This window comes from Castanea sativa, chromosome 1 (assembly GCF_040712315.1).
Source record: "Castanea sativa cultivar Marrone di Chiusa Pesio chromosome 1, ASM4071231v1".
NCBI lineage: Eukaryota > Viridiplantae > Streptophyta > Magnoliopsida > Fagales > Fagaceae > Castanea > Castanea sativa.
In genome coordinates, this window is record NC_134013.1 from 77,091,390 (window position 1) to 77,108,257 (window position 16,868).

General features: G+C 37.9%; 1 protein-coding gene across 1 annotated transcript; it reads right to left on the reverse strand.

Annotated features, from left to right (window-relative positions):
* Positions 1–15,757: 15,757 nt before the first annotated feature.
* LOC142634772 (uncharacterized) lies at positions 15,758–16,633 on the reverse strand. Its single transcript, XM_075809040.1, has 2 exons — positions 16,363–16,633; positions 15,758–16,209 (listed from the first exon to the last, which is right to left on the reverse strand). The coding sequence occupies exons 1-2, from the start codon at positions 16,631–16,633 to the stop codon at positions 15,758–15,760; spliced, it is 723 nt and encodes a 240-aa protein (XP_075665155.1).
* Between the last annotated feature and the right edge of the window lie 235 nt (positions 16,634–16,868).

Sequence of the window (16,868 nt, forward strand, 5' to 3'; positions counted from 1 at the left end):
TGTAATAATTAATTAATAAATGTATCCTGTCACACCCATGTCCTATTTTTTCAAAACTTGTCGTGTCACTGCATCTCACCCGCACCTGCACTTGAACCCGAATCTGCACCCGTGCTTCCTAGCTCAAGAGTTCTATCCTAACTTTGCCATTGGAGTATGTTACAGGTTGACATGGTATTGCGTGGGACAATCCAAAGTGGCAACAATTGTATAAGATTAAAATTGTCTCTAAACAAACATGGAGGTTGGTTCACCATACACACTCTTTGTTCTATAGGGTCTACAAATCAAGGTATTTCTCCAATTGTTCTTTTATGGATGCAGAGCTTGGTAATAACCTATCATATGTTTGGAGGAGTTTGTTGGTAGCAAGAGATATCATTACTAAAGGGTCATTGTGGAGGGTGGGGGATGGTCGGTATATTGAAGTATCGACCCAGAAGTGGCTACCACATAAACCTATTTTCTTAGGGGAGAATTGGCCTAGCCTGCATGTGAGTGATCTGATTGATGGTACTACAATGCAGTGGGACAGAGAAAAGGTTTTTGACCTCTTTGCTCATCAGACTAAAATGGAAATATTAGCAATTCCATTGTCCAGGACTAATTCAGGAGACACTTTAGTGTGGAAGGAAAATTCTACAAACATTTTTACAATGAAGGCTGCATACCGGGTTGCTCTACGCTTAAAGGAGAGACCACAAATCAAGAACTCAAGACCAGTATCAAACCTTTCTTTTTTTTTTTTTTTAATTGGCAATATGGACAATCTTTTAAGTTTGTGACTATTGACTGCAATGTAAGATATTTGGGAAATATAAGAAGACCCAGACCCGAATTTGGGTTAGTGGTGGAGTTTGATTGGAGTGTGGTGGAAGGACATCGAAGATTGGTAGCAAGAGGGGAGAGTGGAGCGGTAAGTAAGTTTGAGTTTTTTTATAAAAATATTTATTTTTTCAGTGATTGATGAGGTGGCATGATCTCAGCCTTTTATTTTAAAAGTGTTGAAAAATTGCCTCAAATTCTAATGGAGACTTAGAAAGTCAATTAGGTTTCCTAGTTGAAAAATGAAAAATTGATTTGGCTTTCCTTTGTATGGAAGGAAAGACTATTTCTTGGTGTGGAAAGAAAGTCTATTCCTTGGTGTGAAAGGAATGACTATTCCTTGGTGTGGAAGGAAAACTTATTCCCTGTTAAAGAAATAATATATTCCTAATTTAAGAGGAAATAGAAAAAGAGTCTTAGAAATAGACAAAGATTCAAAACAATTGATGGCTTTGGCCCAAGGGTCATCTATATGGGGAGAGGGAAAATAGAGCGTGAAACCAAGAAAAAAAAATTGGATTTTCGCTTAGGAGTAACCAAGGAGGAGAGAGTAAAGGGTTACCTTCTTCGAGAAGATAGCCAAGGAGGAGAAAGCAAGGTATTGCCGCCTTCAAGAAGATAGCCAAAGAGAGCTACGTGGAAAAGAGAAAGAATAAGAAAATAAAGCTAGAGAGGAGACACCAAAGTATTGCCGCCTTCTAGGTAAATAATTAGTGTGTGTGAGAGTAAAGAAAAACAAGATATATTTTTCTTTAGCAATCAGACATACACAAGAAATATTATAATTGATTTGTGAATAGTGAAATTGATTCAAAGTTTGTCATGTGATTTTTCCCTTTAAGGAGAAATGGTTTTCCACATAAATACTTGTGTTCTTATGTGATTGTTATTTGGAATTGATAATATTGGTGATAATATTATTCAGAACCCAACAGTGGTATCAGAGCTAAGTTGATTTAGTGGATGAGTTTTTTTGTGTGAATTAAGATGGAAGATAAGGGATTACATTGATTAAGGTGAAGCTATTCTAAGAGGAAAAGAAGACTACTTGATTAAGGTGGAGCTATCTTAAGAGGAAAGAAGACAATTGATGGAATTTGAGTCAAGGTAGAGATTGTTGGGAAATCGTCTCAAATTCCAATTATGACTTTGAAAGTTAATTAGCTTTCCTAGTTGAAGAATGAAAAATTAATTTGGGTTTCCTCTATGTGGAAAGAAAGATTATTCCTTGGTGTGGAAGGAAAGTCTATTTCTTGTTAAAGAAGTAATGTATTTATAATTCAAGAGGAAAAAAAAAAGAGCCTTATAAATAGACACTAATACAAAGGATTTGATGGCTTTAGCCCAAGGGCCCTCCCTATAGGGAAAGGGAAAATAGAGCGTAAACCAAAAGAGAAACAACAGATTTTTGCTTGAGAGTAACCAAGGAGAAGAGAGCAAGGGGTTGCCGCCTTCAAGAAGATAGCCAAGGAGGAGAGAGCAAAAGGTTGCCTCATTCGAGGAGATAGCTAAGGAGGAGAGAGCTAAGGGGTGCCGCCTTCGAGAAGATAGCCAAGGAGAAGAGAATAAGGTATAGCCGCCTTCGAGAAGATATCTAAAGAGAGCTATGTGGAAAAGAGAAAGAATAAGAAAAGAAAGCTAAAAATGAGAGAGCAAAGATTTGCCCTCTTCTAAGTAAATAATTAGTGTGTGTGAGAGTAAAGAAAAACAAGAAGAGTTTTTTCTTTAGTCGTGAGACACAAAGAAAGTGTGTGTGCGAAAGAAAAACAAGAAGACTTTTCTTTAGCTGTGAGACACAAAGAAAGTGTATGTGAGAGCAAAGAAAAACAAGATAAGTTTTTCTTTAGCCATAAGACATACACAAGAAATATTGTAATTGATTTGAGAATAGTGAAATTGATTTGGAGTTTGTCCTATGGTTTTCCCCTTCAAGGAGAAAGAGTTTTCCACATGAATATGTGTGTTCTTGTGTGATTGTTATTTGGGATTGATAATATTGGTGATAATATTATTTAGGACCCAACAAAAAGGAAGGTGGAGATTAAATGAATTCTATTTGATAAAGTACCCTAAAAACTCTAGAGTATCTTGATCCTTAAAACACCATAAGAGTTCTAAAAAACAGAAGAATAAACAAGTGTGAACATTGTACATATTGTTTCCACTACCTAGAAATCAAAGTTTTCTTCCAATGTTGTTTCTGGTTGAAAATTCCACTATCTAGACCTAGAATATTTATAAGTTTTCGTTACTCACCACCTGATACCTTGTGAAACACATGGTTTTTTGTTAAATATTTTTTGTAGCTTACACTTTAAAATTTGGTTGATTAATTAAATTTTTGTTAAAAAGACTTTTTTGTTGATTGTTCATGCTCACCTCTTCTGATTGGTTAAATGAGGGGTAATTTGTATTATTAAATTTAGATTCAGCCAATAGCATAGTTTATGAGAATAATTAAACAGTCCCTCTGATAAGAAGCTGTTAATGCAATTTTTTTCTTTGAGGGAAACTTGGCCTGCAAGAACTAGAGAAAACAGACTTAAGGGAAGGAAGAAGAAGAAAAGAAGAGTTAAGGGAGAATTAAGGAAAAGAGAAGTGCAAGTTCATTTACTTCTAATATATCCATACAATCCTTTCCCTAGTCTTTATATACAATTGGTTTCTCAAGACCTCTCACCAACTAACTAACTAATTCAGTAACTAACTCAACAATTGACCTCAATAACTACCCTATCTGACTCCAGCTCAGCACAGCTCAGCATTTGCACAGCTTTAGCACTCAACCTCTTCATCACTTGCACACCTTGGCAGCACTTGCACACCTCTGCAACACTTGCACACACCACAGAACTTACACCAGCACATCACCTATCACTCTCACCCTTCATCATGTGTGTGTCATGATTTAGGGATTTGAGATCCAAATTCAGTATCTCAGATTTAGATGGACTGAGTTTGCTTTTATTTTTTATTAAAATATGCTATAATATTTCAAATTTATGACTTTTGCTTATATTGATTGTTATTTATTATTATGCCAAGAAATACTAATTGATTTTTTGTATGAACAGAAATTGAATTTCAGATTTCTCATATGATAATGAAAGACTTAATATATTCTTTATAAAATAAAGGCCATGTGGCAATCCACATGACATCAATATTAATATTTACATATCATTGTTAGATTGTTAGTCACATTAGTATTTTTCATCCAACTTAATGATAGAGACAATTTTAATACAATATTAAAAGATTATGAACTAAATTAACACATTTTAAATATAAAAAATTGAATTGACATAATAAAGCATTAGCATCAAGTGGCAAGTTGACTGCACACCTCTAGATATATTCGTATAATAGTGATTCTAGCAAGTTTATCATTTCTAAAGAAAGGGTTTTACTAATTAGTAAACCATTTTAGAAAAAATTTTATGAGAAAATGAAAATGTAATAAACAATTTTAGAAATTTTTTTAAAGAAAATGTATGCTTTTGGCCCCTCAATCTCGGCTAAACTTTTATATATATATATATATATATATATATATATATATGTGTATGTGTGTATAATTAGTATTTAATTATTCTAAAAGAAAGTCTAAAATAACATTTTACCTTAATTAAATAGGATTGCAATAATTATTTTAGAGATAATTATAATGTACTACTAATCTCGCAGCTCGGTCACTTCCCCCTAAACTCCAAGCACTTTGTGAATAAAGATGTGCCAATTTAATATGATTACAAACCTATAAAAGATAATAGTATATATCATTAACTTTTTTTTTTTTGAGAAGAGCATATATCCTTAACTTTAATTAGCTGATCATTCATAGATTATGATGAACACATTGTTATTGTAACAACTTTTACAAAGAAAATAAAAGGAAATCCAAAATCCAAAAAAAAAAAAAGAAGTAATTTTTGCTCCTTCCTCATTAAAAAAATTTCTTTAGCTTACTTTGGAGTCTGGAATTAATGGCAGAGGGTTTCTTCTTCATCCTCACAAAATTTGAGCATTACACAGTCACAAACAGCACCACAAATCTCCATTGATCTACATTTAGGATTTTGGGCAAAAAATAGAGCACAACCACAGTCACAGAGGGTTTCTTTCATCTTCTCTCTCTCTCTCTCTCTCATTTCTAAATCTCCAACGATTAGACTCACTTGCTAGTCAGTTTGCTTTGCTTTTTATTTTTTCTTCATGTGTCCGCATCTTAATGCATCCAATTGAATTGGACACTAAATAGAAGTCGTATCCCTCTTTACTTCTTCGTCCAGTCCGCCGATTTATTCAGATAAGATGTTTTTTAACTGATTTGAGACTACAATACGCTTTAAGTCACGCGGTGGGTTGGCAGAGTTGCACTTCAAGGTGTCTTCTAAAGCAAAGATATACTCCCCAACTTACACTTCAATTTAGATTATATTTTGCTACATGTCCTACACGTGGGACCCTAGGTACGACTTTTGTTACCTTCGTTATTAGTCATTAAATTAATTAATTTATTATATGATATGTAAATTTAATAAACTATTATTAGAATTGATATAAGAGTGAATCATGGGTGTAAAAATCATATATTTATATCATCTAATAAGAGATTACTATATCAGCATTTTACTTAAAATTTAGTATTAATGCTCTCTTAAAGAATACTAATTACAGTTTTGAATAAAAATATTTGACTTTTAATATTATTATTTGTTTTTTATATATCTAGTGATAGTTTTTTTATTTTCTTGATGGGATATTTAGTGATAGTTGATTACACGTAAGTTTGAAATATTACTCCCATTGGTTTCAAAGAAAAAAAATTACTCCAATCTTTTTGTCAATCTTATCTCAATCTTAGGGATAGTTGATTACACATAAGTTTAAAATATTAACTCTTTTGTGGGTTCTAATTAGTTCAACTAGTAAAATTTCTAATGGTTAAATAAGATGTCTATGATTCAATTCCTCTTATACCAAAAACCAATTGATGTTTTGGTCTAATGATAAAGAGCTAACATCAGGAACAAATGTCATAGATTAAAACTCTCTCAAAAAAAAAAAAAAAAAACTTTTTGTCAACTTGTCACATGATTGTTTATTTTTAATAAATACACCTTTATTCCATAAAATAAAATAATAATAAAACACTTTTTGTAACACATGTTTACAATACTATTTTAATTATTATACTAAGCATGGATGTAGTAGTATAATTTTTTTTTTTTGATTCTCTCATTTTTTTATTTATTCGGCCACCTAAAGACAAATTTTTGGTTTTGCCATTGCCTAGATGTCACGACCCAAACCTGTACTTCAGAATTTAAAGCATGACCGACATGTTAATATCAAGTTTACCTCAATACTAACACGAACCAACCAAAACTGAAGGTACTTAACAAAAATTGTTTCCTGAATACCTGCTTATTTTCTTGCATAAAAGCCATAATATACAAAAATGATGAAAATCTTGAAAATTCATTTCATTTGAACTTTGCAAGATTACCATTTGGTTGAAACTTTAGGTATTCATGTAAATATTACATAACTAAATATTTAGCAAAAGTTCTTATTTACAAACCTAACCCCAAAGACATATAACTGGAGTTCAAAACAAACTAAGGTTCCGAATTACGTCTGTGCTCAAAAGATCAAGTACATTTTGATTCCTCCTATACAACAAAAGAGCTAAATTGCTATACAACAAAAAAAGACTATACAATCTAACAAAAGAGAATCACAAAATCTTGCCACCTCTAATACTCTCTTTGCTTCCAGGAAGAACCTGTGCACTGAAATATAATAGGGTGAGCTGCGAAGGCCAGTAAGGTTTTAAGCTCCATGGGCCTTTGGTAAGAATGCATGTAAATCAAATATTTTATGGATATGCCAGTTTTGATAAAATAGTCTTCATATTATTCATATTGCTCTTAAATTAACTTATGAACTTTCAAATAAAAATACTTCATTTTCCTTTCATATAATAATAAAAGGACTTAAACATATTTCAATGTACTTTTCTTATCATCATACTTTTCTTATAACTTTCAAATAGCTTAATAGCTCATTTTTAATACATATTAGTCAGTCCAATTGTAAGTCTGTCACAACTTTAGGAGGCTTTCGGCACTTAGTGCCAGGCATCCAGCATTCCCCACAATGCTAGGTTATTTCGGAATCATATCATAATACATACTTTCAACCATTGGGGTAGGTTGACATCCTCCACAAGTTAGCGGTTACCAACAAGGGTGGGTATAGCAGAGCCAGTCCCACTTTTAATGGCCAAACAGAATCTCCATGAAAATACCAGTACTATAACCCCTACTAGCTGAGTTCAGATCATGACAATGGAATAACTAAAACTATAGTTTTCAGATATCATACTTTTACATAACTATTTCATAACAGTAGCATATCCAATTCTTTCTTTAAATATTATGTTCGTGATATAAGTAATAATATCAATATGCTAAAATTATTGTATATATATAGGATTCAATAAGTCACGAACATAAATCTTTACTTAAATCATGCTTATATGTAATATCTCTAATTAAAAGGTTTTAATCCATTATAATTTTCTAAATAGTCCTTATACTTATCAAACGCACAAGTCACAAATCCCTTACCTGAAAACAGAAGACGCGAGAGATTTGTACCAGAGGAGCTCAAGTGTCCGTGTTCTCGTTCTCGTCACCTAAATGAAAGACCAAAAATTATTACTAACAACTCTTCCTAAAAATATAAACTTATACCTCAAACACAACCTAACTCTCAAACTTAGTAAAATCTTAATTTACATCACAAAGAGTTTCCCCAAAACAAGGTACAATCATCAAATGTGTTACATGCCAAAACATAGAGAAATCAAGGCATGGAAATTCATCTATGATATAAACATACCAAAAGATAAGCACATTAAATTATAGCTCAAAACACTCACCCTAACTTCAAAATTAAATCCACAAAGTCAGAGTTATCCTACACTGTTTACTGTTCATTTTAGCAGCAAAATCCCCATTTGTAAAATACGAATGGGCTGTCCAAATACATCCAAATGTCATGAAATTTTACAGAGATACTCCTCTGGATGTCTAGTATATACCATAAAAATTTTAGAGTCAAAGAATAAAAATATAATTTATTAAAAATCGTACAAGGAAACGTGCTCAAATCTGTCCTGACAGAAAATCATGCAAATTAGAAATTAAACCATTATTTTTGTATTAATCCAAATGCAGTGAAACCACTTCCATTAAAACTATATGTGTCTTAGGGTTCATAGAAACTACTCCTAGCATCCTAATTCACAGAAAATGATTTAATACATATTTTTCTTGTTGTAAACCCCAAATCTGTCACAGTAACAGCTTCAGTGCATGTTCTTACAAAATCCTCAATTAAATGCAATTGGTCTTCATTTCATTTAGGTATTTGCATACCACCTATTAATCAATTATAAGTGGCAAAATGTCCATTTTGGAAAATTAAAGGCGGTTTGTAACACTGGTTTAGTGCTTAGTTCGAGTTAGGGTTTTTAAAAGGGGGAGGTCTCAATATATATAGGGCTTGATGGTGGAGACAACACTGCGACAATGTCCTTTCAATTGGGGAAGGAGATGGATACAACTGTTCAAGTGAATCTGTAGGGTTGTGAATCTGAAGTTAGCAGTTGATTGCTTAATGCTTATAAGGAAAAAATAAAAATAAAATTGAGCACCTATGAGTGGTACTTCCCACAATCATTTGCTATTAAAATTAGCACCAAAAATATTGTGATAATTTTCAACGTCACAAACTCCTTACGAAGAAGAAAATGATAGATTATGTTAAATAGAAAAGCAATGGGATGCAACAATTTTTGTGGCTACCTCAAATTTTACAATTATTTTACGGTGTGAGTTTCAGGACTTTTGAATTTTTTTTGTTGATATCTTTTTCTCTTTTTTTTTTTTTTTTGTTTTTTTTGTTTTTGTTTTTTTTGTTTTTGTTTTTGTATTTGATTAGGAATGCTTCTTCTTTCTATTTTACAGTATTGATAAAATAAAAATTTATCTTTAAAGTCTTTTCAAGCTTTCTTTTTTGGGGAATTTTTCAGTATTTTTTAGCACATTTTTGTAATTTACTTATTTGTGTATTCAACTGGTATATATGTGATATATGAGCTTGACTCTTATATATATAAGGACTGGATTTGACTCCTAAGCCCAAACGACTGAAGGACCCAGGCCCAAATAACCCAACACAATAAATTTGTTAGAGAGTAGGCTCCAAGACTAGACTTTTATGGGTGAGATAGTACTTACCATTGGCCAAGAATAACAAAGAAACAAAGAAAAACAGAAGGCAATCATAGTATTGAGAATGACAATTCTCCTCGGACTTATCCGAGGAGGTTTGTTCCTGGATATATCACTATGGGGTTTTTATGCAGTTTTAGTTCTTTGTGCTACAATGTTTTCCTCTACTATTTCTCCGATCCCCTCTCTCCAAGAGACCTTCTATCTTAGATAGACCCTTTTAGATGATCCTGACCTTCCATTTATTGATCACACAGGCTACCACTCAAGTGCTAGTCCCATCAAGCACATTCCCTGAACCCTTGTGAGATACAACAACCAAGGCAGCACTGTTCAAGGATCTTCTCCACGTAAATGTGGCCAGGAGGTTTGGTGGGATGCATTAATTGGGGTGGCAGCCACCAGTGCCTCAATCACGTCAACACTAGTCCCCTTCCCAAAACCCTTTCTGTACCATAAGGCTTCCTTTGATAACGTATTGATGACGTGATCATAGAATCCGAGGACGCAGACTCCTTGGCACAGCAACTGCCCTTCTCGGCCATGTTATGACATGTGGCGTAATTGCCTTACTCAGAATTCTAGTACCCCATAATAGCCCTTCAAAATTCCCATTGTTTCCTCCCATCTAAGGAAAGAAATGGGGTTTTGACTTTAGGCAGTTAAATCAACACATGTCTCTGACTCCCATGCATGCGAATGTCATTTCGTGTGTCCCGTAACTGTACTTGACACTTCGAAGTCTGCAACACTTCATTAAATGCTCCAGGCAGCGTCTTGTTCCCCGCATCTAATGGTGAGATAGAGATCCAACGGTTTTCATTTCTCCTCTAATTTTAGGCGAGATAACTCCCACCAAAAGCCCGCCTCCTATATAAGGCGTCTGGAGGGTTCATTTCACTTACTTTTACAAATCTTTGAACTCTCCAAGCTTCCTACAATCCCAAGCTTCCAAGATTTCTCAACTCTTCCTATTCTCAAGAAGTTCCTGAGGCGTACCTCCCTCTTATCTTTGTATGTTCTTCATCTCTAGGCTATTTTCTCCACAGCCAGTCTTCTCAGTCTTTTATTTTCTACCTCCTTTTCTTAGACACCTCCTTCGCCTCTCTCTCTAGTTTGTTTAGATGGATAGATTCAAACACCTCGTAGATTCCCCTATTGGTATAAAGGGATTTAAGAATAAATACCACCTAGGAGTTTCCCTGTGATATTGCGCTCCGGGGTAGTGGCATATAAATAGGCACGAGGGGGAGGTCGTCATTCCCATGATCGCCTTGGGTAGCGTCACTAGGGGTTACCTACTTGCCCATAGGCTGTGCCCTCACCAGTGCGTGCCCAACCTTTTTAGGGTTCTAAGCAGTGTAGACGCCCTTAATGTGCACATGGGTTTGAACCTCACCTGGCACGACGTCTTCTAGATGTACAAGTGCCATTTACTTGGTGACTCTAGGTATTACCTCACATCCAAGTCCTCAGCCGTTAAACTCATATCGTGTCTTCCCAAGTCCAACAAAGACATGAAGGACGATTCCTTAATCTCGTCTGGGAAATGGCATGATGGTCTTCACTACCCAACTCAGGAGAGGGAGCTAGGTGTGGTGCCTTAGGTTTAGGTCCTTCGTCGTGAGACTTAGTTTTGTGGTTTCCCCCCCATCCCCCCTTTTGACTAAGTGTTCATCTTTCTGATTGTGATTTCTCTTCTCGGCTGTGTTTGTAGATAAGAAATATATGGCTCCTAACATCCATTTTGTCAACGTCAATGATCTTAATAGGGTGCTCAGATCCGAGGTGTTCATGAGCGAAGATAAACAATTCAGGGTTGTCCACCTCATCCTTAACTTCGAGCCCTTGTCCGATATCTTTCAAGATGTTGGCAATGCGATCTGAGCGGGTGATCCTCGGTTCAACTGCATAGATGTCACTGCACCCGGTTTTCTAGCTAGAGAAGACGTGGTGCAAGTTGTTCGACCTCCTCCACATGCTCCCCTAGGAACAACGATTCCAATAGAAGAGATTGCCTCTTCTCGACTGTCACTCTAGGAGGAAATCGACCAGTTCCGTCTCGAGGAAGAAAAGGAGGAGGCGGGAGACCCTGTCATCTGTCTCTCGGACGAGGAGTTCGCGCCCCCAGCTTAATAGTTGTGCGCATCGACAGTAGTATAGAAGAGGAGGAAGGGATGGCCCTAAACAGAAAGAAGGGTCTAAAGGAGCTCCTGGCAGATAGGACTAAAGGAAAACTTCCAAAGACGCTGTGGCACCTCAGCCTCTTCCTATTCTTCTCCCTCCCCCTCCTCCTCCAGTCAGCTTGCTCCCCATACCCAACCTGAAGAAGAAAAGAAAGGAGAAATACGAGACCGAGGAGGGGGTGGTTTGGCAAAAGGAGCTGAAGCAGCAAAAAATGGCCAAGGGCCAGACGCAGGCTTCCTCTGTTGACAGTAGGGAAGAGTGTGAAGTGGTGGAAGTGCACCACTGAAACCCCCTTTGGGCTCCTCAACTGGAGTAAGATAGGGTTGCCATCCATCGAAACTTATCCATTAAGGAGTTTTAGAAAAATGCACGCCTACTACCTAGTCAAAGCCCTGGAGCAACCTGTCTTTCTGCCTAAGGATATGACTGCCCTAAAGAAAATAAGGAAGCATGAGCTATTCTTGTCCCTGAAGAGGGATCTTGCCTTGGTAAGTTCCTTGGCTTTTTCCACTTTTGGTTATCTTTTTCCACTTTTTCTTTCTTTTGAGTAACGTGCTTATTTTTTGCCTTTGTGCAGGCCATCCAAAAGGTGTTTACCAGCGAAGATTGGGTAAACGATGCTCGGAATGAGGCTAAGGCCGAGACCAACCTTCGGGCCAATGCTGACAAGGCCCTGGGAGCGGTTGAGCAGAAAATCTAGGACCTTAACACGAAGCTGATAGAGGAAGAGAAGGGGAGACGAAGTGCTGAGGCCGGGCTTAAAACAACTGAAAACCAGGTTGAGTAGTAATGCAAGAAGCTCCATTACACTAAAATAGAGCATTCGGCCTAGCAGGAAGTCCTAGATCTGAAGGCGGAGATGGCCAAGGCCAAAGAAGCAACCTAGACCATTAAGGAAACCGCGGAGGCCTCAACGCAAGCCTCCTACAACCTCGAGATAGAAGAGCTCGAGATCTGCTTTGTAGAGGAGCTTGCCAAGGTCTGCAGGGACTACTGCTAGATGGTCTGGACAAAAGCCCTTAATGTGGCAAGAGTCCCAGCTACCTCAGAGTGGAGGAAGGCTGAGAACTTGTGGTATCCACCAGATATCCGTGTAGTTCTAGCTGCCCTTCCACCTCCAATTGCCCTTGAGTCTACTCCCCTCAAGCAGCTCTACCACCTAGAGCTTTCTCCTTTCTCCCAAGGTCTCCACAGGGCCCGAACAGGCTGGTGACCAAGGCCAAGGGGTTGAAGGGGCCTAGAGTAAAGGGGCTAGCCAGTGTGGTCCTTGGCCAAGAGAGAAGGGCAAGGGCAAGGAGGTTAAGTCCCTGTTCAGGGTCAAGGGTCCAGAAGCTGCCCTCAAGCTCAAGGATGCTGAGGCTACATCCAAGGAAGATCCCCCTCCTAAAGCCAAGGATGCTGAGGCTAAGTCTAAGGAAGATCCCCCTTCCAAGGCCAAGACATAGTTTTAGGATCCTTTTCTTTCCTTCCTTATTGTAATTAAGATTATTTTGTTCTACTTTTCTTTTCTTTTTTGTAATTTTCTTTCTTCTTGGCAATTTGCCTCTAGCTGTAATGTAGCTATTCCTTTATCTAATGAAAAGACTTTAACTTTTATTCTGTGTATGTCCCTTTTCGTCTGCCATATTTATATTTGGCTAGTTATATCCCTTACTTTACTCTTTGCTGAGGTTTTTAGGTAAATAATGCCTCTGCAAGTGAACATCCTTGTTTTAATAATAATAAACGCCGAGGGACTTTGTAGTTTACTCAGACAAGATAGAACCATGTAAGTGATGAGAAAAAATGACTAAGTATTAGTACTGGAAGCTGTGTAATTAACAGGAGAGGCCTAAGTCCTCAAAAGCAAGCAGAATACTTAGTAGGGAATGGGTGTTTTACCTTAAAAGCACCTTAGTGTACCTTCAAAGTAGCTTTGCTAAGGTCCAAGGTGGGCCCTTGCTTTTATGAGATGATGCACATGCTGGGGTTCCGCCTTTGGTAGATTCACTAAGTATTAATTTCCTTAAGGCAGGTAATCCGAGGGTTCACATAAGTAATGGAGAGTGTTAATTTACCCATGGCACGGGGTGTAAGGGGTCAGGCATAACCAAACTCTGTTTGACAATTAAGTAGACAGTAAGAAGTATTAATTTACCCGAGGTATGTGGTTCAAGGAGTCAGGCATGACCAAGGTTCTGTTTAACACTTAGAAAATTTAGTTAAGGTGTTAATTTACCCAAGGCATGGTCGAGGTTCCGTTTAACACTTAGAATATGTAACTAAGGTGTTAATTTACCCAAGGCATGGCTGAGGTTCCGTTTAACACTTAGAATATGAAACTAAGGTGTTAATTTACCCAAGGCATGGCCAAGGTTCAATTTAAAACTTAGAATATGTAACTAGGGTGTTAATTTACCTAAGGCATGACTGAGGTTCTGTTTAACACTTAGAATATGTAACTAGGGTGTTAATTTACCCAAGGCATGATCGAGATTCTGTTTAACACTTAGAACCTAAGGCATGGCCGAGGTTTTGTTTAACACTTAGAATATGTAACTAGGGTGTTAATTTACCCAAGGCATGGCCAATGTTCTATTTAACACTTAGAATATGTAAGTAAGGTGTTAATTTACTCAAGGCATGACCAAGATTCTGTTTAACACTTAGAATATGTAACTAGGGTGTGGCACGACCGAGGTTTTGTTTAACACTTAGAACATGTAACTAAGGTGTTAATTTACCCAAGGCATGACCGATGTTCTGTTTAACATTTAGGGAAATTACGGAGAGTATCAATTTGCCCAAGGTATGCTATCGAGGAGCCAGGCATGACCAAGGTTTTATTTGATACTCGAGTAAAACGACACAAAGCATTAATTTGCCCAAAATAGGTGGTCCAAGCGTAACTAAAGTTCTGTTTAATGCTTAAGTAAGAAGCGTAACACATAATGTAATAGACAATATAGGACAACAAAGGCTTTCATTAATAATAATACCTTCACAGGTTATTTACCTTCCAGGGGCGTGGTACAACATTTTCATTTAGATTTTCAAGATAATAAGCCTATATTCCAACTACCGAGGTGATGCAGTATGACCTTTCCCAGTTAGGCCCTAACTTTCCCCATGCTGGGTTCTTCACAGTTCCAGAACCTTTCTTAGTACCAAATCCCCAGGTGCTAGTGGCCTCAACTTCACATTTGAGTCATACCCTTACTTGAGCTTGTGTTGATAGTAGGCCAATTGAACCATGACATTTTCCCTTTGTTCTTCAATCAAATCTAAACTCTTCTCTAACAACCCGTCATTGTTGCTCGAAGTGAAAGAGCTTGTTCTCAATGTTGGGAATCCAATCTCGAGAGGAATTACGGCCTTGGCTCTGTTAGTCATCGAAAAGGGTGTTTCCCCCATAGATCTGCGAGGCGTAGTCCAATATGTCCAAAGGACATGTGGCAACTCTTCCACCCACTTTCCCTTTGCATCAATCAACCTCTTCTTGAGTCCATTCACTATGACCTTATTGACAGCCTCGGCCTATCTATTCCCCTATGGATAAGCCGAGGTGGAATATCTATTTGTAATGCCCAGGTCACAACAATACCTCCTAAAGGCTTTGCTATCAAATTGAAGACCGTTGTTCGAGATGAGGGTATGAGGAATCCCATATCGAGTAACAATGTTTTTCCACACAAATCTCTTGGAGTCCATATCCTGATGTTTGACGGGAGTTTGACTTCAACCCACTTAATGAAATAATATGTGCCGACTAGAAGCCACCTCATGTTCCTTGCTGCTTTAGGTAAAGGTCCCACAATATCCAAAACTCATTGTGCAAAAGGCCAAAAACTAGAGAGAGGATTGAGAACACCTCCAGGTTGGTGAATGTTTGGGGTGAATCTTTGGCACTAATCACACTTCTTCACATATTCCTGTGCTTCCCTTTGCATACCCAGCCACCAGTATGCTTGAGTGAGAGCCCTGAGAGATAGAGATCTGCCACCTGTGTGACTCCCACAAATTTCTTCGTGCAGTTCTTCCAGGAGAGGTTCTACCGCCTCAGGATGTACGCACAACAAGTAAGGCCTAGAGAAAGAGCATTTATACAATTTTTGGTCCTCGGATAACCAAAAATGGGGAGCCTTTCTTCGCACCTTATCAACCTCCCCCTTTTCCTCAGGCAGGATGTCGTCTTTAAGAAATAGTACAATAAGATCCATCTAGTTGGGCCCTACCCTAATTTAGTGAAGGAGGACCTTCTCCCCTTCCCTCTCAACAGGCTTGCATAGATCTTTGACCAAGATCACACGAGACAAACCTTGCGCCGAGGAGGTTGCAAGAGTGGTAAGGGAGTCTGCATGCGTGTTTTTGCTCCTCGGGCCTTATTGTAGGGAGAAAGACTCAAACTTCGCCTGCAAGCACCTGACTCGGTTCATGTAATCATGCATCCTTAGGTCTTATGCTTCCAGCTCTCCCTTTACTTGGCCTACAACCAATCTCGAGTTTGAAAACATCTCCATTGCTTGCCCTCCCATCTTTCGTACCATATCCATTCCTGCCAAACAAGCCTCATACTCAGCCTTATTGTTTATGGCCGAGAAGCCCAACCTTAAGGACTTTTCAATGGTGATCCACTCAAGGGACATAATAACTAGCCCCACTCCTGATCCCTTCTGATTAGCTGCACCATCTACGTACTCCTTCCATGGAAGAAGATCCTGTACGGCAACCATCCCAACTAATTTTTCATCCATGTTTGGCCTCTCCTTGTTTTCTACTAGCGAAGGTTTAGCAAACTCAACCACCAAGTCTGCTAGGATTTGGTCCTTCATGGAAGTGCGTGGCATATATTTGTAGTCGAAATCTCCTAAAATTGTCCCCCACTTTACAATCCTCCCCGTGTAGTCCGCTGCCCGAAGTAGTGATCAAAGGGGGAGTTGGGTTAGAAACACAACCGTGTATACCTGGAAGTAATGCGGGAGCTTTCGCGTAGCGTGTACTACTACCAAGATGACCTTCTACAGGGGTAGATAATGGACTTCTGCCTCATGTAGTGATTTACTCACATAGTAGACTAGTTTCTGCTCCCCATTGTCAGCTTGCACCAATACTAGACTCACCGCGTGCGATGCTACTGTGATGTAGGCAAATAGAACCTCCTCCTTCTCGAGTTTGGACATAATAGGTGGTCGAGAGAGATATTCCTTCAACTGCTGGAAGGCCGAGGAGCATTTCTCTATCCATTCAAATCTCTTCCACTTGTGCAGCAGCTGGAAGAAAGGCCGGCACCTATCTACTGATCGGGAGATGAATCGGTTCAAGGCAGCAGTCATTCCTGTCCATTTTTGGACTTCTTTGGGGTTCCAAGGGGGCTACAGGTTACAGATTACCTTGATCTAATTAGGGTCGACCTCAATTTCCCGATGGGTGACCATGTAGCCTAGAAACTTTCCAAAGCCGACATCGAAAGAACTCTTTGAAGCATTAAGGCGCAGCTTGTATTTTCTTAATATACCAAAAATACTTCTGAGGTCGTTTACGTGCTCAGATTCCACTTTTCTCTTTACA